The sequence below is a fragment of the Cetorhinus maximus genome, unplaced genomic scaffold (assembly GCF_964194155.1).
Source record: "Cetorhinus maximus unplaced genomic scaffold, sCetMax3.hap1.1 HAP1_SCAFFOLD_917, whole genome shotgun sequence".
Taxonomy (NCBI): domain Eukaryota; kingdom Metazoa; phylum Chordata; class Chondrichthyes; order Lamniformes; family Cetorhinidae; genus Cetorhinus; species Cetorhinus maximus.
In genome coordinates this window covers 100013-126866 of record NW_027596859.1, presented here as the reverse complement: position 1 = coordinate 126866, position 26854 = coordinate 100013, and the positions used below count along the sequence as shown (strand labels likewise).

Genomic DNA, 26854 nt, shown 5'->3' with positions numbered 1-26854 from the left:
CTGGGCAATAAATGCTGGTCTTGCCAGCGATGCCCATGCTCCAAGAGTGAATTACCAAAAGCAAACAGATCGAATACCTGGGCGTTACTTTTTAAAATATTATTTGGTGGGTGGGGTTGAGGGAGATGGGGAAAAGGTGCTGGGTCGGATTGAGGGATACGGGAGAAGGTGGGTGGGTGGGATTGAGGGAGATGGGGGTAAGGTGTGTGAGTGTGTCACGGTGGACTCTGCTTTGGTTCCAGTGACAGCCAATGGTGCAGAATGAATGCTGTGGGGACTGAGCCTCTCCAGGGCAGCCTCTGTACAGTACCTGTGTACTTGGCGATGTTCTCCAGTAGCAGGGGGTACTTGGTCAATCGCTGCATTTCAATGGGGATGATGTCCTTGAGCTGCAGGCGTCGGCACTGAGGATTACTCTCTGCATCCTGTTCGGGGAGCGAGAGAGAGAGAATGAGAGAGGGGGCAGCGGGGGAGGTGGGGGGGTGCGGAGGCAGGGAGAGATAGAGAGGGGGTCAGCAAGACAGAGAGAGAGAGAGAGAGAGAGAGAGGGTCAGCGAAACAGAGAGAGAGAAAGGGTCAGCGAGACAGAGAGAGAGAGAGAGAGAAAGAGAGGGTCAGCGAGACAGAGAGAGAGAGAGAGAATGGGTCAGCGAGAGAGAGAGAGGGTCAGCGAGACAAAGAGAGAGGGTCAGCGAGACAAAGAGAGAGAGAGGGTCAGTGAGACAGAGAGAGAGAGAGAGAGAGAGAAAGAGAGGGTCAGCGAGAGAGAGAGAGAGACAGAGAGAGAGAGGGAGAGAATGGGTCAGCGAGAGAGAGGGTCAGCGAGACAGAGAGAGAGAGAGAGAGAGAGAGAGAGAGAGAATGGGTCAGCGAGAGAGAGACAGAGAGAGAGAGAGAGAGAGGGTCAGCGAGACAGAGAGAGAGAGAGAGGTGGGAGGGGGGTCAGCGAGACAGAGAGAGAGAGAGGCGGGGAGGGGGGTCAGCAAGACAGAGAGAGAAAGGGTCAGCGAGACAGAGAGAGAGAGAGAGAATGGGTCAGCGAGAGAGAGGGTCAGCGAGACAGAGAGAGAGAGAGAGAGAGAGAGAATGGGTCAGCGAGAGAGAGACAGAGAGAGAGAGAGAGAGAGGGTCAGCGAGACAGAGAGAGAGAGAGAGGTGGGAGGGGGGTCAGCGAGACAGAGAGAGAGAGGCGGGGAGGGGGGTCAGCAAGACAGAGAGAGAAAGGGTCAGCGAGACAGAGAGAGAGAGAGAGAGAGAGAAAGAGAGGGTCAGCGAGACAGAGAGAGAGAGAGAGAGAAAGAGAGGGTCAGCGAGACAGAGAGAGAGAGAGGGGGGTAGAGAGAGGGAGAGATGGTCAGCGAGACAGAGAGAGAGAGAGAGAGAGATGGTTATCGAGACAGAGAGAGAGAGAGGGGGATCAGTGAGACAGAGAGAGCGAGAGAGTTTGGGGGGCAGCGAGCGAGAGTTTGGGGGGCAGCGAGCGAGAGTTTGGGGGGCAGCGAGCGAGAGTTTGGGGGGCAGCGAGCGAGAGTTTGGGGGGCAGCGAGCGAGAGTTCGGGGGGTAGCGAGCGAGAGTTGGGGGGGCAGCGAGCGAGAGTTGGGGGCAGCGAGCGAGAGTTCAGGGGGCTGCGAGCGAGAGTTCGGGGGGCAGCGAGCGAGAGTTGGGGGGGCTGCGAGCGAGAGTTGGGGGGGCTGCGAGCGAGAGTTCGGGGGGCAGCGAGCGAGAGTCTGGGGGGCAGCGAGCGAGAGTCTGGGGGACAGCGAGCGAGAGTCTGGGGGGCAGCGAGCGAGAGTCTGGGGGCAGCGAGCGAGAGTCTGGGGGACAGCGAGCGAGAGTTTGGGGGGCAGCGAGCGGGAGTTGGGGGGGGCAGCGAGCGAGAGTTGGGGGGGCAGCGAGCGAGAGTTGGGGTGTGAGGAGGGGAGAGCGGGAGCAGGGAGTGTGAGGAGGGGAGAGTGGGGGTGTGAGGAGGGGAGAGTGGGGGTGTGAGGGGGGGAGAGCGGGAGCAGGGAGTGTGAGGAGGGGAGAGTGGGGGGTTTGTGGAGGGGAGAGTGGGGGTGTGAGGGGGGGAGAGCGGGAGCAGGGAGTGTGAGGAGGGGAGAGTGGGGGTGTGAGGGGGGGAGAGCGGGAGCAGGGAGTGTGAGGAGGGGAGAGTGGGGGTGTGAGGGGGGGAGAGCGGGAGCAGGGAGTGTGAGGAGGGGAGAGTGGGGGTGTGAGGGGGGGAGAGCGGGAGCAGGGAGTGTGAGGAGGGGAGAGTGGGGGTGTGAGGGGGGGAGAGCGGGAGCAGGGAGTGTGAGGAGGGGAGAGTGGGGGTGTGAGGGGGGGAGAGCGGGAGCAGGGAGTGTGAGGAGGGGAGAGTGGGGGTGTGAGGGGGGGAGAGCGGGAGCAGGGAGTGTGAGGAGGGGAGAGTGGGGGTGTGAGGGGGGGAGAGCGGGAGCAGGGAGTGTGAGGACGGGAGAGTGGGGGGTTTGTGGAGGGGAGAGTGGGGGTGTGAGGGGGGGAGAGCGGGAGCAGGGAGTGTGAGGAGGGGAGAGTGGGGGGTTTGAGGAGGGGAGAGCGGTGGGTTTGAGGAGGGGAGAGCGGGAGCAGGGGGTGTGAGGAGGGGAGAACGGGAGCAGGGGGTGTGAGGGGGGTGTGTGGGTGGGGGAGAGTGGTGGGTTTGAGGAGGGGAGAGTGGGGGTGTGAGGGGGGGAGAGCGGGAGCAGGGGGTTTGAGGAGGGGAGAGTGGGGGGTGTGAGGGGGGAGAGCGGGAGCAGGGGGTTTGAGGAGGGGAGAGTGGGGGGTGTGAGGGGGGGAGAGCGGTGGGTTTGAGGAGGGGAGAGTGGTGGTGTGAGGGGGGGAGAGCGGGGGGTGTGGGTGGGGGAGAGTGGTGGGTTTGAGGAGGGGAGAGCGGGAGCAGGGGGTGTGAGGGGGGGAGAGCGGTGGTGTGAGGAGGGGAGAGCGGGAGCAGGGGGTGTGAGGGGGGGAGAGCGGGGGGTTTGTGGAGGGGAGAGCGGGGGGTGTGAGGAGGGGACAGCGGTGGTGTGAGGAGGGGAGAGCAGGAGCAGGAAGTGTGAGGAGGGGAGAAGGAAGACAAGCGCTCTCCATCCCAGGCACTGTACCTGTATGAACTGGCTGAATCGTGGGTCCTTTCTGTGCTTGGATTTAATCTGCTCGAGGGCGTACGATTGCCGGCTGCAGAACCGAGAGGCCAGCTTCTTAAACCAGTCTCCCTCCGTGCCATGGAACTGTAAGGGAGAGGCACACGGAGAGCAGAGTGAGTGCCAGACAGTTTTGGCGGACAGATCACTTGTCGAACCTGTTCAGCGGAGGTGCGATCTATCTGATATAACCCGCTGACCTACCCTGGCAAGTAAGGTGTCGCCAATCTCCGTCACAAGGTAGCCATTGTCCTGACGAATCTTCTTCATGTTTTCGTAGAAAGATGCTGGAAGGGGAGAGGAAGAGGTGACTATCAGATAGTGTTGAGGAGTGAAAGAACAATCGATGCAGAGAGCTGGAGTGGGGTCAAGCGACAGACATCTGCCTCTCACTGGGCAACGCGATTGGGACAAGCATGTGTCGCAGTCGGTTCAGCACCTGCCAACCGCTCCAGATGTAGGCCTGTCCCCATACACACCCCCATGAACCCAAATCCGCCTCCCCTAGTCCCCGTGCTCTCCTCCCCTCGGTCCCCGCGCTCTCCTCCCCTCGGTCCCCGTGCTCTCCTCACCTCGGTCCCCGCGCTCTCCTCACCTCGGTCCCCGCGCTCTCCTCCCCCCGGTCCCCGCGCTCTCCTCCCTCGGTCCCCGCGCTCTCCTCCCTCGGTCCCCGCGCTCTCCTCCCTCGGTCCCCGCGCTCTCCTCCCCCGGTCCCCGCGCTCTCCTCCCTCGGTCCCCGCGCTCTCCTCCCCTCGGTCCCCGTGCTCTCCTCCCCTCGGTCCCCGTGCTCTCCTCCCCTCGGTCCCCGCGCTCTCCTCCCCTCGGTCCCCGTGCTCTCCTCCCCTCGGTCCCCGTGCTCTCCTCCCTCGGTCCCCGTGCTCTCCTCCCTCGGTCCCCGTGCTCTCCTCCCCTCGGTCCCCGTGCTCTCCTCCCTCGGTCCCCGCGCTCTCCTCCCCCAGGTCCCCGCGCTCTCCTCCCTCGGTCCCCGCGCTCTCCTCCCCCAGGTCCCCGCGCTCTCCTTCCCCAGGTCCCCGCGCTCTCCTCCCCCGGTCACCGCGCTCTCCTCCCCTCGGTCCCCGCACTCTCCTCCCTCGGTTCCCATTCCCTCCCCCCAGTCCAGGTGCCCTCTGCCCACAGTGCCCATAACCTCCTCCAGTGCCCATACCGCATCCCACCAGTCCCCATATCCCAAGTCTTTCTTCCCTCCTCCTTCCCAAATCCCTGTGCCCCCTCTCAGCAGTCCGCATGCCTAACATTCCCAAGCCCCTCTAAACCTCCCCTCCCTCTCCATTTTCTGTGCCTTCCTCTCTGCGTCCCCTGGCCCCAGCCAATGTACCCCTCTCCCTCTCCGGGCAGGCTCAGGTGCCCCAAATCCCCAGGCTTAAGCCCTGCCAACATACCGTGCACCTCGATGAGCTCGTCCAGGCTGGGGAAGATGCTCTGAAGTTCAGTGTCGGTCAGGATGGACTCCACCAGCATACGTTGATAGAAAACCTCATACAGGACTTTCAGCATTCGGACATGAGCATGTTCTGTGATGAAGAGCTCTGCGCAGTCGAGAGAGAGAGGTCACACAGGGAGCTGAGAGCATATTTGAAGAGAGGACAGACAGGGAACCTGGAACATAACTGGAGATTAGGCAGGGAGCTGGGAGTATAACAGAGAGATCAGACAGGGAGCTGGGAACAGAGAGAGATCAGACAGGGAACTGGGAACATAGAGAGATCAGACAGGGAGCTGGGAATATAGAGAGATCAGACAGGGAGCTGGGAATCTAGAGAGATCAGACAGGGAGCTGGGAATATAGAGAGATCAGACAGGGAGCTGGGAACATAGAGAGATCAGAGAGGGAACTGGGAACATAGAGAGATCAGACAGGGAACTGGGAACAGAGAGAGATCAGACAGGGAACTGGGAACAGAGAGAGATCAGACAGGGAACTGGGAACAGAGAGAGATCAGACAGGGAACTGGGAATATAGAGAGATCAGACAGGGAGCTGGGAATCTAGAGAGATCAGACAGGGAGCTGGGAATATAGAGAGATCAGACAGGGAGCTGGGAATATAGAGAGATCAGACAGGGAACTGGGAATATAGAGAGATCAGACAGGGAACTGGGAACAGAGAGAGATCAGACAGGGAACTGGGAATATAGAGAGATCAGACAGGGAACTGGGAATATAGAGAGATCAGACAGGGAGCTGGGAACAGAGAGAGATCAGACAGGGAGCTGGGAATATAGAGAGATCAGACAGGGAACTGGGAATATAGAGAGATCAGACAGGGAGCTGGGAATATAGAGAGATCAGACAGGGAACTGGGAATATAGAGAGATCAGACAGGGAGCTGGGAATATAGAGAGATCAGACAGGGAGCTGGGAACAGAGAGAGATCAGACAGGGAGCTGGGAATATAGAGAGATCAGACAGGGAACTGGGAATATAGAGAGATCAGACAGGGAACTGGGAATATAGAGAGATCAGACAGGGAACTGGGAATATAGAGAGATCAGACAGGGAACTGGGAATATAGAGAGATCCGACAGGGAGCTGGGAATATAGAGAGATCAGACAGGGAGCTGGGAATATAGAGAGATCAGACAGGGAGCTGGGAATATAGAGAGATCAGACAGGGAGCTGGGAATATAGAGAGATCAGACAGGGAACTGGGAATATAGAGAGATCAGACAGGGAACTGGGAATATAGAGAGATCAGACAGGGAACTGGGAATATAGAGAGATCAGACAGGGAACTGGGAATATAGAGAGATCAGACAGGGAACTGGGAATATAGAGAGATCAGACAGGGAACTGGGAATATAGAGAGATCAGACAGGGAGCTGGGAATATAGAGAGATCAGACAGGGAGCTGGGAATATAGAGAGATCAGACAGGGAACTGGGAATATAGAGAGATCAGACAGGGAGCTGGGAATATAGAGAGATCAGACAGGGAACTGGGAATATAGAGAGATCAGACAGGGAGCTGGGAATATAGAGAGATCAGACAGGGAACTGGGAATATAGAGAGATCAGACAGGGAACTGGGAATATAGAGAGATCAGACAGGGAGCTGGGAATATAGAGAGATCAGACAGGGAGCTGGGAACATAGAGAGATCAGACAGGGAGCTGGGAACAGAGAGAGATCAGACAGGGAGCTGGGAACAGAGAGAGATCAGACAGGGAACTGGGAATATAGAGAGATCAGACAGGGAACTGGGAATATAGAGAGATCAGACAGGGAGCTGGGAATATAGAGAGATCAGACAGGGAGCTGGGAACAGAGAGAGATCAGACAGGGAGCTGGGAACAGAGAGAGATCAGACAGGGAACTGGGAATATAGAGAGATCAGACAGGGAACTGGGAATATAGAGAGATCAGACAGGGAGCTGGGAATATAGAGAGATCAGACAGGGAGCTGGGAATATAGAGAGATCAGACAGGGAACTGGGAATATAGAGAGATCAGACAGGGAACTGGGAATATAGAGAGATCAGACAGGGAGCTGGGAATATAGAGAGATCAGACAGGGAGCTGGGAATATAGAGAGATCAGACAGGGAGCTGGGAATATAGAGAGATCAGACAGGGAACTGGGAATATAGAGAGATCAGACAGGGAGCTGGGAATATAGAGAGATCAGACAGGGAACTGGGAATATAGAGAGATCAGACAGGGAACTGGGAATATAGAGAGATCAGACAGGGAACTGGGAATATAGAGAGATCAGACAGGGAGCTGGGAATATAGAGAGATCAGACAGGGAGCTGGGAATATAGAGAGATCAGACAGGGAGCTGGGAACAGAGAGAGATCAGACAGGGAACTGGGAACAGAGAGAGATCAGACAGGGAACTGGGAATATAGAGAGATCAGACAGGGAACTGGGAATATAGAGAGATCAGACAGGGAACTGGGAATATAGAGAGATCAGACAGGGAACTGGGAATATAGAGAGATCAGACAGGGAACTGGGAATATAGAGAGATCAGACAGGGAGCTGGGAATATAGAGAGATCAGACAGGGAGCTGGGAATATAGAGAGATCAGACAGGGAACTGGGAATATAGAGAGATCAGACAGGGAGCTGGGAATATAGAGAGATCAGACAGGGAACTGGGAATATAGAGAGATCAGACAGGGAACTGGGAACAGAGAGAGATCAGACAGGGAGCTGGGAACAGAGAGAGATCAGACAGGGAACTGGGAATATAGAGAGATCAGACAGGGAACTGGGAATATAGAGAGATCAGACAGGGAACTGGGAATATAGAGAGATCAGACAGGGAACTGGGAACAGAGAGAGATCAGACAGGGAGCTGGGAATATAGAGAGATCAGACAGGGAGCTGGGAATATAGAGAGATCAGACAGGGAGCTGGGAATATAGAGAGATCAGACAGGGAACTGGGAATATAGAGAGATCAGACAGGAAACTGGGAATATAGAGAGATCAGACAGGGAGCTGGGAACAGAGAGAGATCAGACAGGGAGCTGGGAATATAGAGAGATCAGACAGGAAACTGGGAATATAGAGAGATCAGACAGGGAGCTGGGAATATAGAGAGATCAGACAGGGAGCTGGGAATATAGAGAGATCAGACAGGGAACTGGGAATATAGAGAGATCAGACAGGGAACTGGGAATATAGAGAGATCAGACAGGGAGCTGGGAACAGAGAGAGATCAGACAGGGAACTGGGAATATAGAGAGATCAGACAGGGAGCTGGGAACAGAGAGAGATCAGACAGGGAACTGGGAACAGAGAGAGATCAGACAGGGAGCTGGGAACAGAGAGAGATCAGACAGGGAACTGGGAATATAGAGAGATCAGACAGGGAGCTGGGAATATAGAGAGATCAGACAGGGAGCTGGGAATATAGAGAGATCAGACAGGGAGCTGGGAATATAGAGAGATCAGACAGGGAGCTGGGAATATAGAGAGATCAGACAGGGAACTGGGAATATAGAGAGATCAGACAGGGAGCTGGGAATATAGAGAGATCAGACAGGGAGCTGGGAATATAGAGAGATCAGACAGGGAGCTGGGAATATAGAGAGATCAGACAGGGAGCTGGGAATATAGAGAGATCAGACAGGGAACTGGGAATATAGAGAGATCAGACAGGGAGCTGGGAATATAGAGAGATCAGACAGGGAGCTGGGAATATAGAGAGATCAGACAGGGAACTGGGAACATAGAGAGATCAGACAGGGAACTGGGAATATAGAGAGATCAGACAGGAAACTGGGAATATAGAGAGATCAGACAGGAAACTGGGAATATAGAGAGATCAGACAGGAAACTGGGAATATAGAGAGATCAGACAGGGAACTGGGAATATAGGGAGATCAGACAGGGAGCTGGGAATATAGAGAGATCAGACAGGGAGCTGGGAACAGAGAGAGATCAGACAGGGAGCTGGGAATATAGAGAGATCAGACAGGGAACTGGGAATATAGAGAGATCAGACAGGGAACTGGGAATATAGAGAGATCAGACAGGGAACTGGGAATATAGAGAGATCCGACAGGGAGCTGGGAATATAGAGAGATCAGACAGGGAGCTGGGAACATAGAGAGATCAGACAGGGAGCTGGGAACATAGAGAGATCAGACAGGGAACTGGGAATATAGAGAGATCAGACAGGGAGCTGGGAATATAGAGAGATCAGACAGGGAGCTGGGAACAGAGAGAGATCAGACAGGGAGCTGGGAACAGAGAGAGATCAGACAGGGAACTGGGAATATAGAGAGATCAGACAGGGAGCTGGGAATATAGAGAGATCAGACAGGGAACTGGGAATATAGAGAGATCAGACAGGGAGCTGGGAACAGAGAGAGATCAGACAGGGAACTGGGAATATAGAGAGATCAGACAGGGAACTGGGAATATAGAGAGATCAGTCAGGGAACTGGGAATATAGAGAGATCAGACAGGGAGCTGGGAATATAGAGAGATCAGACAGGGAACTGGGAATATAGAGAGATCAGACAGGGAACTGGGAATATAGAGAGATCAGACAGGGAGCTGGGAATATAGAGAGATCAGACAGGGAACTGGGAACATAGAGAGATCAGACAGGGAACTGGGAACATAGAGAGATCAGACAGGGAACTGGGAATATAGAGAGATCAGACAGGGAGCTGGGAACAGAGAGAGATCAGACAGGGAGCTGGGAATATAGAGAGATCAGACAGGGAGCTGGGAATATAGAGAGATCAGACAGGGAACTGGGAATATAGAGAGATCAGACAGGGAGCTGGGAATATAGAGAGATCAGACAGGGAGCTGGGAATATAGAGAGATCAGACAGGGAGCTGGGAATATAGAGAGATCAGACAGGGAGCTGGGAACAGAGAGAGATCAGACAGGGAGCTGGGAATATAGAGAGATCAGACAGGGAACTGGGAATATAGAGAGATCAGACAGGGAGCTGGGAACAGAGAGAGATCAGACAGGGAACTGGGAATATAGAGAGATCAGACAGGGAGCTGGGAATATAGAGAGATCAGACAGGGAGCTGGGAATATAGAGAGATCAGACAGGGAGCTGGGAATATAGAGAGATCAGACAGGGAGCTGGGAATATAGAGAGATCAGACAGGGAACTGGGAATATAGAGAGATCAGACAGGGAGCTGGGAATATAGAGAGATCAGACAGGGAACTGGGAATATAGAGAGATCAGACAGGGAGCTGGGAATATAGAGAGATCAGACAGGGAGCTGGGAATATAGAGAGATCAGACAGGGAGCTGGGAATATAGAGAGATCAGACAGGGAGCTGGGAATATAGAGAGATCAGACAGGGAACTGGGAATATAGAGAGATCAGACAGGAAACTGGGAATATAGAGAGATCAGACAGGGAGCTGGGAACATAGAGAGATCAGACAGGGAGCTGGGAATATAGAGAGATCAGACAGGAAACTGGGAATATAGAGAGATCAGACAGGGAGCTGGGAATATAGAGAGATCAGACAGGGAGCTGGGAATATAGAGAGATCAGACAGGGAGCTGGGAATATAGAGAGATCAGACAGGAAACTGGGAATATAGAGAGATCAGACAGGAAACTGGGAATATAGAGAGATCAGACAGGGAGCTGGGAACATAGAGAGATCAGACAGGGAGCTGGGAATATAGAGAGATCAGACAGGGAGCTGGGAACATAGAGAGATCAGACAGGAAACTGGGAATATAGAGAGATCAGACAGGAAACTGGGAATATAGAGAGATCAGACAGGGAGCTGGGAATATAGAGAGATCAGACAGGGAACTGGGAATATAGAGAGATCAGACAGGGAGCTGGGAACATAGAGAGATCAGACAGGAAACTGGGAATATAGAGAGATCAGACAGGGAACTGGGAATATAGAGAGATCAGACAGGGAGCTGGGAATATAGAGAGATCAGACAGGGAACTGGGAACAGAGAGAGATCAGACAGGGAACTGGGAATATAGAGAGATCAGACAGGGAGCTGGGAATATAGAGAGATCAGACAGGAAACTGGGAATATAGAGAGATCAGACAGGGAACTGGGAATATAGAGAGATCAGACAGGGAGCTGGGAATATAGAGAGATCAGACAGGGAGCTGGGAATATAGAGAGATCAGACAGGAAACTGGGAATATAGAGAGATCAGACAGGGAACTGGGAATATAGAGAGATCAGACAGGAAACTGGGAATATAGAGAGATCAGACAGGGAGCTGGGAATATAGAGAGATCAGACAGGGAACTGGGAACATAGAGAGATCAGACAGGGAACTGGGAACATAGAGAGATCAGACAGGGACCTGGGAATATAGAGAGATCAGACAGGGAGCTGGGAATATAGAGAGATCAGACAGGGAGCTGGGAATATAGAGAGATCAGACAGGGAGCTGGGAATATAGAGAGATCAGACAGGGAGCTGGGAACATAGCGAGATCAGACAGGGAGCTGGGAACATAGAGAGATCAGACAGGGAGCTGGGAATATAGAGAGATCAGACAGGGAGCTGGGAACGGAGAGGGATCAGACAGGGAGCTGGGAACATAGAGAGATCAGACAGGGAGCTGGGAATATAGAGAGATCAGACAGGGAACTGGGAATATAGAGAGATCAGACAGGGAGCTGGGAATATAGAGAGATCAGACAGGGAGCTGGGAATATAGAGAGATCAGACAGGGAGCTGGGAATATAGAGAGATCAGACAGGGAGCTGGGAATATAGAGAGATCAGACAGGGAGCTGGGAATATAGAGAGATCAGACAGGGAGCTGGGAATATAGAGAGATCAGACAGGGAACTGGGAACATAGAGAGATCAGACAGGGAACTGGGAATATAGAGAGATCAGACAGGGAGCTGGGAACATAGGGAGATCAGACAGGGAGCTGGGAAGAGAGAGAGATCAGACAGGGAGCTGGGAATATAGAGAGATCAGACAGGGAGCTGGGAATATAACAGAGAGATCAGAAAGGGAGCTGGGAATATAACAGAGAGATCAGAAAGGGAGCTGGGAATATAACAGAGAGATCAGAAAGGGAGCTGGGAATATAACAGAGAGATCAGAAAGGGAGCTGGGAATATAACAGAGAGATCAGAAAGGGAGCTGGGAATATTACAGAGAGTTTAGATAATGACCTAGGAATGTAGCTGGAGATCTGACAGGGAGCTGGGAGCATAACTGGAGCTCGGACTGGGAACAGGTAATATAACAGAGGTCAGGCACAGAGCTAAGAATATAACAGAGAGATTAGCCAAGGAGCTGGGAATATAATAGAGAGATCAGACGAGGAACTGGGAGCATAACTGGAGGTCAGACAGGGAGCAGGGAATATAACAGAGATCAGACAGGGAGCTGGGGAGGTAACAGAGATCAGACAGGGGGCTGGTTATATAATTGCGAGACCAGGCAGGAAGCTGGGAATATAACAGATATATTCCCAGCTCCCAGTCTGTTCTAACTGGTGATCAGGCAGGAAGCTGGGAATATAACTGGAGATAAGACAGGGGACTGGGAAGAGAACGGAAAACTGACTTAGGTTCCCACAGGCACTCGCTTGCCCAACAGTTCACATGCCCTGACAGATATTAACATAAGTGCAAATCTGGATAGCCATAAATTAATGCAGAATCCACCCAGACCGTATTTCTCATGTTCCAGCACGTAACTCCATCTCGGTATCTGTTATTCAATATATAAAGCACCAGTTCCCATTCCCTTTTGCGTGCACTGTCAGAGGGCGAGTACAGAGGGAGTACTGCATTATCGAAGGGTCAGTACTGAGGGAGTGCTGCACTGTCGGAGGGTCAGTACTGAGGGAGTGCTGCACTGTCAGAGGGTCAGTACTGAGGGAGTGCTGCATTGTCAGAGGGTCAGTACTGAGGGAGTGCCGCACTGTCAGAGGGTCAGTACTGAGGGAGTGCCGCACTGTCAGAGGGTCAGTACTGAGGGAGTGCCGCACTGTCAGAGTGTCAGTACTGAGGGAGTGCCGCACTGTCAGAGGGTCAGTACTGAGGGAGCGCTGCACTGTTGAGTACTAAGGGAGCGCTGCACTGTTGAGTACTGAGGGAGCGCTGCACTGTTGAAGGGACAGTACTAAGGGAGTGCTGCACTGTCGGAGGGTCAGTACTGAGGGAGTGCTGCACTGTCGGAGGGTCAGTACTGAGGGAGTGCTGCACTGTCGGAGGGTCAGTACTGAGGGAGTGCTGCACTGTTGAAGGGATAGTACTGAGGGAGCGCTGCACTGTTGAAGGGATAGTACTGAGGGAGTGCTGCACTGTTGAAGGGTCAGTACTGAGGGAATGCTGCACTGTTGAAGGGACAGCACTGAGGGAGTGCTGCACTGTTGAGTACTAAGGGGGCGCTGCACTGTTGAAGGGATAGTACTGAGGGAGTGCTGCACTGTTGAAGGGACAGTACTAAGGGAGTGCTGCACTGTCGGAGGGTCAGTACTGAGGGAGTGCTGCACTGTCGGAGGGTCAGTACTGAGGGAGTGCTGCACTGTCGGAGGGTCAGTACTGAGGGAGTGCTGCACTGTTGAAGGGATAGTACTGAGGGAGCGCTGCACTGTTGAAGGGATAGTACTGAGGGAGTGCTGCACTGTTGAAGGGTCAGTACTGAGGGAATGCTGCACTGTTGAAGGGACAGCACTGAGGGAGTGCTGCACTGTTGAGTACTAAGGGGGCGCTGCACTGTTGAAGGGATAGTACTGAGGGAGTGCTGCACTGTTGAAGGGTCAGTACTGAGGGAGCGCTGCACTGTTGAAGGGACAGCACTGAGGGAGCGCTGCACTGTTGAGTACTAAGGGGGCGCTGCACTGTTGAAGGGATAGTACTGAGGGAGTGCTGCACTGTTGAAGGATCAGTACTGAGGGAGCGCTGCACTGTTGAAGGGACAGTACTGAGGGAGTGCTGCACTGTTGAAGGGACAGTACTGAGGGAGTGCTGCACTGTTGAAGGGGCAGTACTGAGGGAGTGCTGCACTGTTGAAGGGATAGTACTGAGGGAGTGCTGCACTGTTGAAGGGATAGTACTGAGGGAATGCTGCACTGTTGAAGGGGCAGTACTGAGGGAGTGCTGCACTGTTGAAGGGATAGTACTGAGGGAGTGCTGCACTGTTGAAGGGGCAGTACTGAGGGAGTGCTGCACTGTTGAAGGGATAGTACTGAGGGGGCGCTGCACTGTTGAAGGGACAGTACTGAGGGAGTGCTGCACTGTTGAAGGGGCAGTACTGAGGGAGCGCTGCACTGTTGAAGGGACAGTACTGAGGGAGTGCTGCACTGTTGAAGGGGCAGTACTGAGGGAGCGCTGCACTGTTGAAGGGACAGTACTGAGGGAGTGCTGCACTGTTGAAGGGATAGTACTGAGGGAGCGCTGCACTGTTGAAGGGACAGTACTGAGGGAGTGCTGCACTGTTGAAGGGACAGTACTGAGGGAGCGCTGCACTGTTGAAGGGACAGTACTGAGGGAGCGCTGCACTGTTGAAGGGACAGTACTGAGGGAGCGCTGCACTGTTGAAGGGACAGTACTGAGGGAGCACTGCAGTCGGATCTGCTGCCTTTTCAATGTCACATTAAACCAAGGTCCCAATGGTAAATGGCGCCATAGAAATGCAACACTTTTATGTTACTTCCCTGACGAACAAATGATGGAACCCCTGACCGAGTGGGCGGAAACCCTGACCGGGGGGCGGGGGGAGCTCTGACCAAAGGCTGAAGGCAGGGTGCAGTCTCTGAACGAGGGGGCTGGAGGGGGGGGGTAACTGACCTGGTGTGGGGGGAGTGGGGTGGGGTGGGGAGTGAAATCTGAGCTGGAGATACTCTGACTGACAGGGTGGAAACCCTGACCAGCGGTGGGGCTGGAGAGGAAACCCTGACTAAGAGGGTGGGAACCAATAACCAGGGGGCAGGGGGAAACTCTGACCGAGGGGAGTGCGAAGTGCTCAGCAAATGCAGGAAAACACGTTACCGTTGATGACTTCTTGCCGCTTGACTTCACTTTTCTTCAGCCTGAGGAGGGTTTCGGAGTTGATGAGTTGCCGCCAGCTCGGCGGGTCAGCCTCCAGCTCCGAAACACGCGGCCCATTATCCTCAGACTGGGGAGACAGAAAGGACTGCTGGCTGTCTGGTCCTCCACTCCCACCAGGCTCAACGCTGCAAGGGGACAGAAAGCAGAGTGTGAGCGAGGTTGTGGGGGGGGGCGCTGCGTGGAGGGAGCACTCACAGAACCGGAAAGGGTGGGGGGGGGGAAACGAGACAGAGAACGGGGTGGGTGGACGAGACAGAGAGCGGAGTTGGGTGGGGGGGTGGCAAGACAGAGAGCCGGGTGGGTTGGGCGGGGGGTGGGAGGTAAGACAGAGAGCAGGAGGGAGCCGGGACAGAGAGGAGGGTGCGGCAGAGGAGGCCGAGGGCGGGCAGAGGAGGCCGAGGGCGGGCAGAGGAGGCCGAGGGCGGGCAGAGGAGGCCGAGGGCGGGCAGAGGAGGCCGAGGGCGGGCAGAGGAGGCCGAGGGCGGGCAGAGGAGGCCGAGGGCGGGCAGAGGAGGCCGAGGGCGGGCAGAGGAGGCCGAGGGCGGGCAGAGGAGGCCGAGGGCGGGCAGAGGAGGCCGAGGGCGGGCAGAGGAGGCCGAGGGCGGGCAGAGGAGGCCGAGGGCGGGCAGAGGAGGCCGAGGGCGGGCAGAGGAGGCCGAGGGCGGGCAGAGGAGGCCGAGGGCGGGCAGAGGAAAGCGAGTGCTTGACAAGTCAGATGGTCAAAGGTAGCGCAGATGAGGAGCTCATAGAGTGTTTCCAGGATAGTTTCTTAGAACAGCACGTTCTGGAGCCAACCACAGAGCAGGCTATACTAGGCCTGATATTGCGTAATGAGATAGGATTAATTAATGATCTCGTAATGAAGGCGCCCTGAGGTAGCAGCAACCAAAAGATGCTTGAATTTTATATTCAGTTTGAGGAGAGAAGAGTGGGTCTGAGACTATGTTTTTAAACTTAAATAAGGACAATTATGAGGGCATGAAAGCAGAGCTGGCTAAAGTGAATTGGCCAATTAGGTTAAGAGATTGGTCAATAGGGATGCAGTGGCAAACATTTAAGGGGATATTTCAGAAAACACAGAACAGATTCATTCCAACGAGTAAGAAAAAGTCCGATGGATGGACACACCACCTGTGGTCAACAAGAATGGTTAATGATAGTATCAAACTTAAACAAAATGTATATAATTGTGCAAAGATAGATGGAAGGCCTGAAGATTGGACAGAATATAAGAAACAGCAAAGGACGACTAAAAGATTAATAAGGAGGGAAAAATTATGAGTACAAGAGAAAGCTAGCCAGAAATACAAAAACAGGTAGTAAGAGTTTCTACAAATATTTTTAACAAGAAACGAGTTAACAAAGTGAGCGTTAGTCCCATAGAAAGTGAGTCTGGAGAATTGATAATGGAAAACAAGGAAATGGCAGATGAATGGAACAGGTATTTTGCATCAGTTTTCACTATAGAGGATACAAGTAACATCCCAGTGACTTGGCCTCCACAGCCTTCTGTGGTAGAGAATTCCACAGGTTCACCACCCTCTGAGTGAAGAAGTTTCTCCTCGCCTCAGTCTTAAATGGTCTACCCCATATCCTGAGACTGTGGCCCCCTTGTTCTAGACACCCCAGCCAGAGGAAATATCAACCCTGCATCCAGCCTGTCCATCTCTGCCAGAATTTTATATGTTTCAATGAGATCTCTTCTCATTCTTCTAAACTCAGTGAATACAGACCTTGTCGGCCCAATCTCTCCTCATACGACAATCCTGCCATCCCAGGAATCAGCCTGGTGAACCTTCGCTGCACTCCCTCTAAGGCAAGTATATCCTTTCTTAGGTAAGGAGACCAAAACTGCACACAATACTTCAGGTGTGGTCTCACCAAGGCCCTGTACAGCTGCAGTAAGACATCCTTGCTCCTGTACTCAAGTCCTCTCGCAATGAAGGCCAACATACCATTTGCCTTCTTGCTTGCTGCACCTGCGTGCTTGCTTTCAGCGACTGGTGTACAAGGACACCCAGGTCCCTTTTCACATCAACATTTCCCAATCTATCACCATTTAAATAATGCTCTACCATTCTGTTTTACTTACCGAACTGGATAACTGCACACTTATCCACGTTATACTGCATCTGCCACATATTTGCCCACTCACTCAACCTGTCCAAATTGCCTTGAAGCCTCTTAACATCCCCCTCATCAAACATTCCCACCAAGTTTCGTGTCGCCCGCAAACCTCGAAATGTTCCTTCATCCAAACCATCGATATATATTGTGAATAGCTGGGGCCCCGAGCACTGATCCCTGCGGTACCCCACTAGTCACTGCCTGCCAATCTGAAAAAGACCTGTTTATTCCTGCTCTCTGTTTCCTGTCTGCGAACCAGTTCTCAATCCATGCCAATATATTACCCCCAATCCCGTGTGCTTTAATTTTACACACTAACCTCTTGTGTGAGACTTTATCAAAAGCTTTCTGAAAATCCAAATACACCACATCCACTGGTTCCCCCTTATCTATTCTGCTAGTTACGTCCTCAAGGAACTCCAGTAGGTTTGTCAAACATGATTTCCCTTTCATAAACCCATGTCGACTTTGTCTAATCCCGTTGATCTTTTCTAACGCCGGGATTTTCCCTGCCCACCGGCATTGGGCGTGTCCGGTGGTGTGAGCGGACAATACGGAGTGAAACCAGTTTGTGATTGTCCGCTCAGCCCACGTTTCCTGCCATCAGACGTCGGGGAACCTCATACATCCGCACATCATTATCAGGCCAGCCGGCTGGAATCTCACACACCGCACTGCTGGATCGTCCGCCCGCGTCGGCGGGAAAACACCCCGACATGTTTCACAACAGCACAAAAGTGATGTGCGCTTGGCCGGGCTGCACTTCACTCGGGACCTCGAGGTTTGTTTGCCTACCTTGCTTCGGGCAGCACTCGCAGTCATCAGCGCCAGGCTTCACAGATAGCGCCACATCACTATTAGGGGGGCTCATGGGCAGGACTCTACCTACCGGATCAGCCATATGTGGGTGGCCTTTCAATGGCTCAAGGGCTAGGGCTTGCTTGGCAAAGGAGGGGGAAGTGGCCTCGGGCGAGGGAAGAGGCTGTAGGGCGAGGGCTGTACTGGGGAAGGAGGGTATCCCAGGGTGTGTGTGTGTGGGGGGCACATGTTAATCTGTGCAAGTGGCCTCAAGATGGTGAGGGCTGAGGAGGCAGCCTCCAGAGGAGATGAGGCCAGATGGACATGTGAGGGTGTGTGTGTGTGTGTGTGAGAATGGGTGGTGATGTCCCTTGAGCTGGCAGTGAGCGAGATGCCAGTGAATGTGAGATGGGCTTGAGTGCGTGAGGCTAGAGCGATGAGACGGCTGACATAGCCTGGCTGCACGGATGAGATTACACATCCTCTATCTGCATTGGATGGTCAACCTCTCCTGTGCAGCACTGGCACTGATCACCACGGCCATTGGCTACCAAGCCTGCAGCCTGAGCGGAGGTCGAGGACATGGCGGTGGGTCTCTGTGACATCCAAAAGGCGCTCCAGTGACATGTCGCTAAACCTGCAGTCTTCTTGCCTTTTGTGGCCATCTTCCCTGCAGTCGCCCTGGGCTGGAAGCACTGGGGTGTGTGCGAACATCTGGACTTCAAATACGGCGCCCAGCGTGATGAAGCGATGAGGGGATAGCGTGGCGGGCAAATGAGAGCCCCGCCCGCCAACAAAACGGAGCGTTTCCTGGGAACACATAACTAATGCGGCGGGTCTGGGACGATACGGTGTGAAAAAAGTGCGGCAGGTAATCCTACCGCACTCGGTGCAAATACGGGACAATTCCACCCTACGCGTCCTGTTGTCACATTCTTTATAATAGACTCTAACATTTTCCCTGCTAACGAGGCTAGGCCAAGCAGTCTGTAATTCGCTGTTTTCTCCCTCCCTCCTTTTTTAAATAGCGGGGTTACATTTTCCACCCTCCAATCTGCTGGGACTGTTCCAGAATCTACAGAATTTTGGAAGATGACAACCAACACATCCACTATTTCCATGGCCGCCACCTTTAGTGATTAGCAGATTATCGGGCTCTGGGGATTTATCAGCTTTCAGTTCCATTAATTTCTCCAGCACTATTGTTTTAGTGATACCAATTTCCTTCAATTCCTCCTTCTCACTAGACCCATGGTTCCCTAGTATTTCTGGGAAGTTATTTGCGTCTTCCTCCATGAAGACAGGACTAAAGTGGTTGTTTAATTGCTCTGCCATTTCCTTGTTCTCTATTATAAATTCTCCCATTTCAGACTGTGAGGGACCGACGTTTGTCTTCACTAATCTTTTTCTTTTCACATAATTATAGAAGCTTTTACCGTCTGCTTTTATGTTCCTTGCAAGTTTACTCTCACGCTATATTTTCCCCTCTTAATCAATCTCTTGGTCCTCCTGTGCTGAATTCTAAACTGCTCCCAATCCTCAGGGTTGCTACTTTTTCTAGCAACTTTATATGGCTCCTCTTTGGATCGAATACTATCCTTAATTTCCTTTGTTGACCATGGTTGGGCAGCTTTTCCCGTTGTGTTTTTGCACCAGAAAGGAATGTATCATTGTCGCAATGCATACATTCGTTCTTTAAATATCAGCCATTGTCAATCCGCTGTCATGCCCTTCAATGGCGTTCGCCAAAATATCTTAGCCAACTCACACCTCATACCTTCGTAGTTTCCTTTGTTAAGACTTAGGACCCCAGTTTCAGATCGGACTACTTCACTTTCCATCCTAATGAAGAATTCTATCATGTTATGGTCATTCTTCCCTAAAGGACCCCACACAACAGGATTATTAATTAAACCCTTCTCATTGCACAATACCAATTCTAGGAGAGCCTGTTCCCTAGTCGGTTCCTCGACACACTGGTCTAAAAAAACCATCTCGCGCACACTAGCAATTGATTGGCCACAGTATTACTGCTAATTTGGTTTGCCCGGTCTATATATAGATTAGAACAGACCATAATTACTGTATCACACTTTAATAACGCCCCCTACTTTATCACTACTGTTTGGAGGCCTATGAGACAACTCTCGCTAATGTTTCCACCCTTTGTTGCTTCTTAGCTTCACCCAGGCTGATTCTACATCTAGCTTTTCTGAGCCAATATCCCCTCTCACTATCGCACTGATTTCATCCTTAACTAACAATGCCACACCACCCCCTTTACCTTTTTACCTGTCCACCCTAAATATTGAGTACCTTCGAATATTCAGTTCCCAGCCTTGGTCACCCTGCAGCCATGTCTCCGTAATCGCAACCATATCGTACCCGTTTACATCTATTTGCGCTGTTAATTCACCTACCTTATTGCGAATGCTCTGTGCGTTCAGATACAGTGCCTTTCGATTTGTCTTTTTAACATTTTTACACATTATTTTTGTACTATGGCCCTATTTGCTGCTATCCCTTGTTTCCTCTGCCTTCCACATTTACTTTCTACTTTTCTGTCTTTCATTTCTATCTTTGTTTCCCTCTCTTTGTGTCTCCCCGTTCAGGTTCCCATCCCCCTGCCAGTCTAGTTTAAACCCTCCCCCACAGTACTAGTGAATGCCCCTGTGAGGATATCAGTCCTGGTCCTGCTGGGGTGCAACCCGTCCAGCTTGTACAGGCCCCACCTTCCCCAGAATCGGTCCCAATGCCTCAGGAATCTAAATCCCCTCCCTCCTACACCGTCACTCCAGCCACGCATTCATCTGGTCTATTCTATTCATGATCTCGCTAGCTTGTGGGCACTGGGTGTAATCTTGAGATCGCTACCTTTGAGGTCCTGCTTTTTAATTTATTTCCTAGCTCCTTATGTTCTGCTTTCAGGACCTCATCCCTCTTTTTACCTATGACCGATGTGGACCACGACCTCTGGCTGTTCACCCTCCCCTTTCAGAATGTCCTTCAGTCGCTGAGTAACCTCCTTGAACCTGTCACCAGGGAGGCAACACGCCATTCCTGGTGTCATGTCTGCAGCCACAGAATTGTCTATCTGTCCCCCTTGCAATAGAATCCCCTATCACTATTGCTCTCCCTCTCTTTTTTCTCCCCCTCTGTGCAGCTGAGCCACTCGTGATGCCACGGACTTGGCTTTTGCTGCACTCCCCTGACAAACCAGCTCCCCCGCCCCCACAGCGATATCCAAAATGGGAATTCTGTTGGAGAGGGAGATGGACCCCAGGGACTCCTGCGCTACCTGCCTAGTGCTTTTACTCTGTCCGGTGGTCACCGATTCCCTTTCTGCCTGTGCACTCTTTAGCTGCGAGGTGACCATCTCAGTGCACGTGCTATAGGGTAGGCATTAATGGGTCTTTTTCAGGTTGGCAAGTGGTGTGCCACAGGGATCAGTGCTGGGACCTCAACTGTTTACAATTTATATAAATGACTTGGATAAAGGGATGGGTGGGATGGGATAGTTGCCAAAATTGCGGACGACACATAGATAGGTGAAAAGCTAACTTGTGAAGAGGACATGAGGAGGTTACAAGGGGATATAGATAGGTTAAGTGAGCGGGCAAAGACCTGGCAAATAGAGTATAATGTGGGAAAATGTGAAATTGTTCATTTTGGCAGGAAAAATAAAAGAGAGACATGTTATCTAAATGGTGAGAGATTGCAGAGCTCTGAGATGCAGAGGGATCTGGGTGTCTTAGTGCGTGAATTACAAAAGGCTAGGATGCAGGTACAGCAAGTCATTAGAACGCTAGTAGAATGTTATCCTTTACTGCGAGGGGAATTGAATACAAAAGTAGGAAGGTTATGCTTCAGTTGTACAGGGCACTGGTGAGGCCACATCTGGAGTAGTGTGTATATTATTGGTCACCTTATTTAAGGAAGGATGTAAATGCGTTGGAAGCAGATCAGAGAAGGTTTACCAGGCTAATACCAGGAATGGGCAGGTGGTCTCATGAGGAAAGGTTGGACAGGTTAGGCTTGTATCCACTGGAGTTTAGAAGAGTAAGAGGCAACTTGATTGAAACATTTAAGATCCTGAGTGGGTTTTGACAGGGTGGATGTGGAGAGGATGTTTCCTCTTGTGGGAGAATCTAGAACAAAGGGGTCACAGTTTACGAATAAGGGGGTCACCCATTTAAAACTGAGATGGGGTGAAATTTTTTCTCTCAGAGGGTCGAGAGTCTTTGGAACTCTCTCCCTGCAAAGGAGTTGGAAGCAGAGTCTGTGAATATTTTTCAGGCAGAGGTGGATAGGTTCTTGGTAAGCAAGGGGGTGAGAGGTTATAGGGGGGGAGGCGGGATGCAGATTTGAGGTTAAGATCAGATGAGCCACGATCTTATTAAATGGCGGAGAAGGCTTGAGGGGCTGAATGGCCGACTTCTGCTCTTTATTTGTATGTAAGCTTGCGCGATTGAGGGAGAGGCAGGGCAAGCGGGGGCGAGAGCCGGGGGTGGGTGGGCGAGTTCCGGGGGGGAGGGGCGAGAGCCGGGAGGGGAGGGCGAGATCCGGGGGGGGTGGGGTGAGAGCCAGGAGGGCAGGGTGAGAGTGGGGGCGAGGGTGAGGGGGCGCTAGCATGTGGAGAACAGAGCACATGAGGTTACTCAGCCTGAACCACCGCCCCCCCCACCAATAACACCTGACTTGGCCCATGTGTGGAGGGACCCGGTGGTTTTCTGCTTTGCCGTCGGTTTAACTGTTTGACGGGTTGTGGCAAGATCAGAATCAAACACCGGTCGGGCCTCAGCTGGAGGGTCGTGTCCAATTCTGGGCCCTGAACTTTGGGAAGGACGTCAAGGAGGGGGGCAGGGAAGATTTCCCAGAATGGTTCCAGGGATGAAGGAGTTCAGTTCGTGTGCAGAGAGACTGGGATTATTCTCCTTAAGAGCAGAGAAGGTGAAGTGGGGGGGAGATTTAAATCGAGGTGTTCAAAATCATGAAGGATAGAGTCAATCAGGAGAGACTGTTCCCAGCGGCAGGAGGGTCGGTATCCAGAGGGACACAGATTGAAAAGAATCGGTGAAGGAACCACAGACGGGGGGAGATGAGAATTTCTTTCCCGCCGGGAGTTGTTATGATCTGGAAAGCGCTGGCTGCGAGGATGCCTTCTGGTCGAAATGACTTGTCTGCGCTCTTGACCCTGTGGGGTCACTTCACATGGCGCCTGGGCAGGGGTAACTACAGGTGGTCAGGCTGCGTAGGGCTGCGCAGGGCCGCACCATGACGGGCGAAGGCCATTCAGCCCATCGCGCCTGTGCTGGCTCTTTGAAAGAGCAACTCAATTAGCCCCACACTCCCCTCCCTCCCCCTCCCCCCTGTCCTTTTTCCTTCAGCCCTGCAGATGTTGGAGGGGTGCAGATTCACCAGAATGATGTCTGACGGGGCGGGAGAGGGAGGGTCTGCGGTGGGCTTAAACAAAAAGTTAAAATTTGACAGGGTAGGTTGCGTAGACTAGACTCACATTCCCTCGCGTGTAGAAAATTCAGGGGTGGTCTGAACGAGGAGTTTAAGAGGATTAAAGGATTTGGTCGGGGTTGATAGAGGGAAACTATTTCCTTTGGTGGTGTGAGGGGGTGGTGTGGGAGGACGGGAGGTGTGAGGGGTTGTGTGGGGTGGGGGGGGAGTCCAGAACAAGGGGGCAGAATCTTAAAATGAAGCCAGGCAGTTCAGAGTGACGTCAGGGAGAACCTCTTCACACGAGGAGAAGTGGAAATCTGGAACTCTCCCCCCACCGCCCCCACCAACAAAAAGGTGGGAGAAGGTTGAGAGGGGGCCCTGATGGAGGTGTATAAGATTATGAGGGGCATAGATAGGGTGGATAGGAAGGCATTTTTTCCATTAGTAGAGGGGTCAATATCCAGGGGGCATAGACTTAAGTTAAGAGGTAGCAGGCTAAGAGGGGAGTTGAGGAGAAACTTTTTCACCCAGAGGGTGGCGGGGGTCTGGAACTCACTGCCTGAAAGGGTGGTTGAGTCAGAAACTCTGGTAACATTTAAGAAGTATTTACATATTCACTTACATTGCCATAGCCTCCAGGGCTATGGGCCAAGCGCTGGAAAAAGGGATTAGTGTGGTCAGATTTTTGTCGACCAGCGTAGACTCGATGGGCCGAATGGCCTCCTTCTGTGCTGTAAACGTCCATGAGTCTATGAAAAGCTGCTGAGGTTGAGGGTCAGCAGAAAAGGTCGAAACCTAGACTGACAGGTTTTTTATTGGGCAAGGGGAGTTAAGAGTTACAGTGCCAAGGCGGGGTGGAGAGGGTTAAGATACACATGAGCCTTCATCTAGTTGAATGCCGGAACAGGCTCGAGGGGCCTCCTCCTGTTCCGATGTTCCTTCTTAAGCATATTTATCAAATTCCCTTTTGAAAGTTACTACTGAGTCTGCTTCCACCTTCCTTGCAGGCAGCACATCACAACAACTCACTGGATTTTAAAAAAAAAACACAATTCTCTCCATCTTGCCCAGCTCCGGTTCTCGGTTTAACGACAGCCTTGCTGCAGCTTTCGTGCGCAACTTTGTTTTTAAATGGCTGCTGACCAAAAACACACACACAGGCACAGGCACACACACACACAGACAGACACACACGCAGACAGACAGACACACACGCAGACAGACAGACACACACAGACAGACAGACACACACACAGACAGACACACACACAGACAGACACACACACAGACAGACACACACACAGACAGACAGAGACAGAGACACACAGACAGAGACACACAGAGACACACAGACAGAGACACACAGACAGAGACACACAGACAGACACACAGACAGACACACAGACAGACACACACAGACAGACACACACAGACACAGAAACACAGACACAGAAACACAGACACAGAAACACAGACACACACACACACAGACAGACACACAGAGACACGCACAGACACACACACACCTGTGGCTGATGCGCCAGACCACTGCATCCTCTAAAGTCATTTAGAACGTCCCAGACACATTCATTGGCGACCGTGCCTTCAGCTGCCTGGACCCTAAGCTCTGGAATTCCCTCCCTAAACCTCTCCGTCTCTCTCTCTCTCCCCTCTTTTAAGATGCTCCTTCAAATTGACCCCTTTGGCCAAGCTTTTGGTCACCTGTCCTCTTATCTCCTTTTGTGGCTCGGTATTAAATCTTGTCCAATTTATGCGCCGTGGGACATTTTACAACATTAAAGGCGCTATTGTAAAGGGCAAGTTGCTGTTGCCACACACACCAGACCTTATTTCAGTGACGGACTAACAGTAGGTGCAAACAGCAGAGACAATTAGAAAGGGAAAAGTTGTCACAAAGGGAACGGAAGCTAAGAAACACACCAGATTGAGTGAACAGCTATCACAACAATATCAGGTCCCAAATGCTGCATCAAATATTAATCACTTCCAGAAAACTAAACAAACGAGAGTGCTGAATGTCCCTGGGACAGGCTCCATCTGGCCGGGAGCTGCACTCCATGAGGTTCATTATATTCGCAATGCAGCAACATGTAACAGCGGAGAAAGAATTCTCCACTTAACAGTTAGATCATCCCAAACCCAACCTACCCAATTTATCCTGAGCCCACACAACCTGCCCACCTTGTACTCAAAATCCCACCTACCCACCTTCTCCCCATATCCCTCAATGCCACCATCTCCCCATATCCCTCAATCCCACCTTCTCTCCATATCCCTCAATCCCACCATCTCCCCATATCCCTCAATCCCACCTTCTCTCCATGCCCCTCAATCCCACCTTTTCCACATATCCCTCAATCCCACCATCTCCCCATATCCCTCAATCCCACCTTCTCTCCATATCCCTCAATCCCACTTTCTCCCCTTATCCCTCAATCCCACCTTCTCCCCATGCCCCTCAATCCCACCTTCTCCCCATGCCCCTCAATCCCACCTTCTCCCCATGCCCCTCAATCCCACCTTCTCCCCATATACCTCAATCCCACCATCTCCCCATATCCCTCAATCCCACCTTCTCCCCATGCCCCTCAATCCCACCTTCTCCCCATGCCCCTCAATCCCACCTTCTCCCCATATCCCTCAATCCCAACCTCTCCCCATATCCCTCAATCCCACCTTCTCCCCATATCCCTCAATCCCACCTTCTCCCTTTATCCCTCAATCTCACCCCTTCCCCATATCCCTCAATCCCACCTTCTCCCTTTATCCCTCAATCCCACCTTCTCCCCATAGCCCTCAATACCACCTTCTCCCCATATCACTCAATCTCACCCTCTCCCCATATCCCTCAATCCCACCCCTTCCCCATATCCTTCAATCCCACCCTCTCCCCATATCCCACCTTCTCCCCTTATCCTTCAATCCCACCTTCTCCCCATATCCCTCAATCCCACCTTCTCCCCATGCCCCTCAATCCCACCTTCTCCCCGTATCCCTCAATCCCACCTTCTTCCCATATCCCTCAATCCCAACCTCTCCCCATATCCCTCAATCCCACCTTCTCCCCATAGCCCTCAATCCCACCTTCTCCCTTTATCCTTCAATCCCACCTTCTCCCCATATCCCTCAATCCCACCTTCTCCCCATATCCCTCAATCCCACCTTCTCCCCATAGCCCTCAATCCCACCTTCTCCCCATATCCCTCAATCCCACCTTCTCCCCATATCCCTCAATCCCACCTTCTCCCCATATCCCTCAATCCCACCCTCTCCCCATATCCCTCAATCCCACCTTCTCCCCATACCCCTCAATCCCACCTTCTCCCCATATCCCTCAATCCCACCTTCTCCACATATCCCTCAATCCCACCTTCTCCCCATACCCCTCAATCCCACCAGCTCCCCATATTCCCCATATCCCACCTTCTCCACATATCCCTCAATCCCACCTTCTCCCCATACCCCTCAATCCCACCAGATCCCCATATCCCACCTTCTCCCCATATCCCACCTTCTCCCCATATCTCCCCTTATCCCTCAATCCCACCTTCGCCCCTTATCCCTCAATCCCACCCTCTCCCCATAGCCCTCAATCCCACCCTCTCCCCCTATCCCTCAATCCCACCCTCTCCCCATATCCCACTTTCTCCCCATAGCCCTCAATCCCACCCTCTCCCCATACCCCTCAGCCGCACCGCCCCCTTGCTGCCAGTTGTCGGAATGATCGCTCACTGCTTTGACTAAGATGGCTGAGGGTTGCTCTCTCAGTACCGGGTGGGGAGGGGGACTTTGCTCCCTCTGA

General features: G+C 52.5%; 1 protein-coding gene across 1 annotated transcript in view; it reads right to left on the bottom strand.

Moving 5' to 3' along the window:
• Positions 1-26854, bottom strand: part of arhgef1 (Rho guanine nucleotide exchange factor (GEF) 1) — a gene marked incomplete at its 3' end in the record, with an annotated part of 108323 nt that overhangs the window by 14161 nt on the left and 67308 nt on the right. The window contains exons 15-19 of the mRNA XM_078536121.1: positions 14596-14780; positions 4539-4685; positions 3343-3425; positions 3100-3225; positions 311-425 (exon numbers count right to left, since the gene is read on the bottom strand). Of these exons, the coding sequence (XP_078392247.1) occupies positions 311-425; positions 3100-3225; positions 3343-3425; positions 4539-4685; positions 14596-14780 (656 nt within the window). The remainder of the gene's footprint in view (positions 1-310; positions 426-3099; positions 3226-3342; positions 3426-4538; positions 4686-14595; positions 14781-26854) is intronic.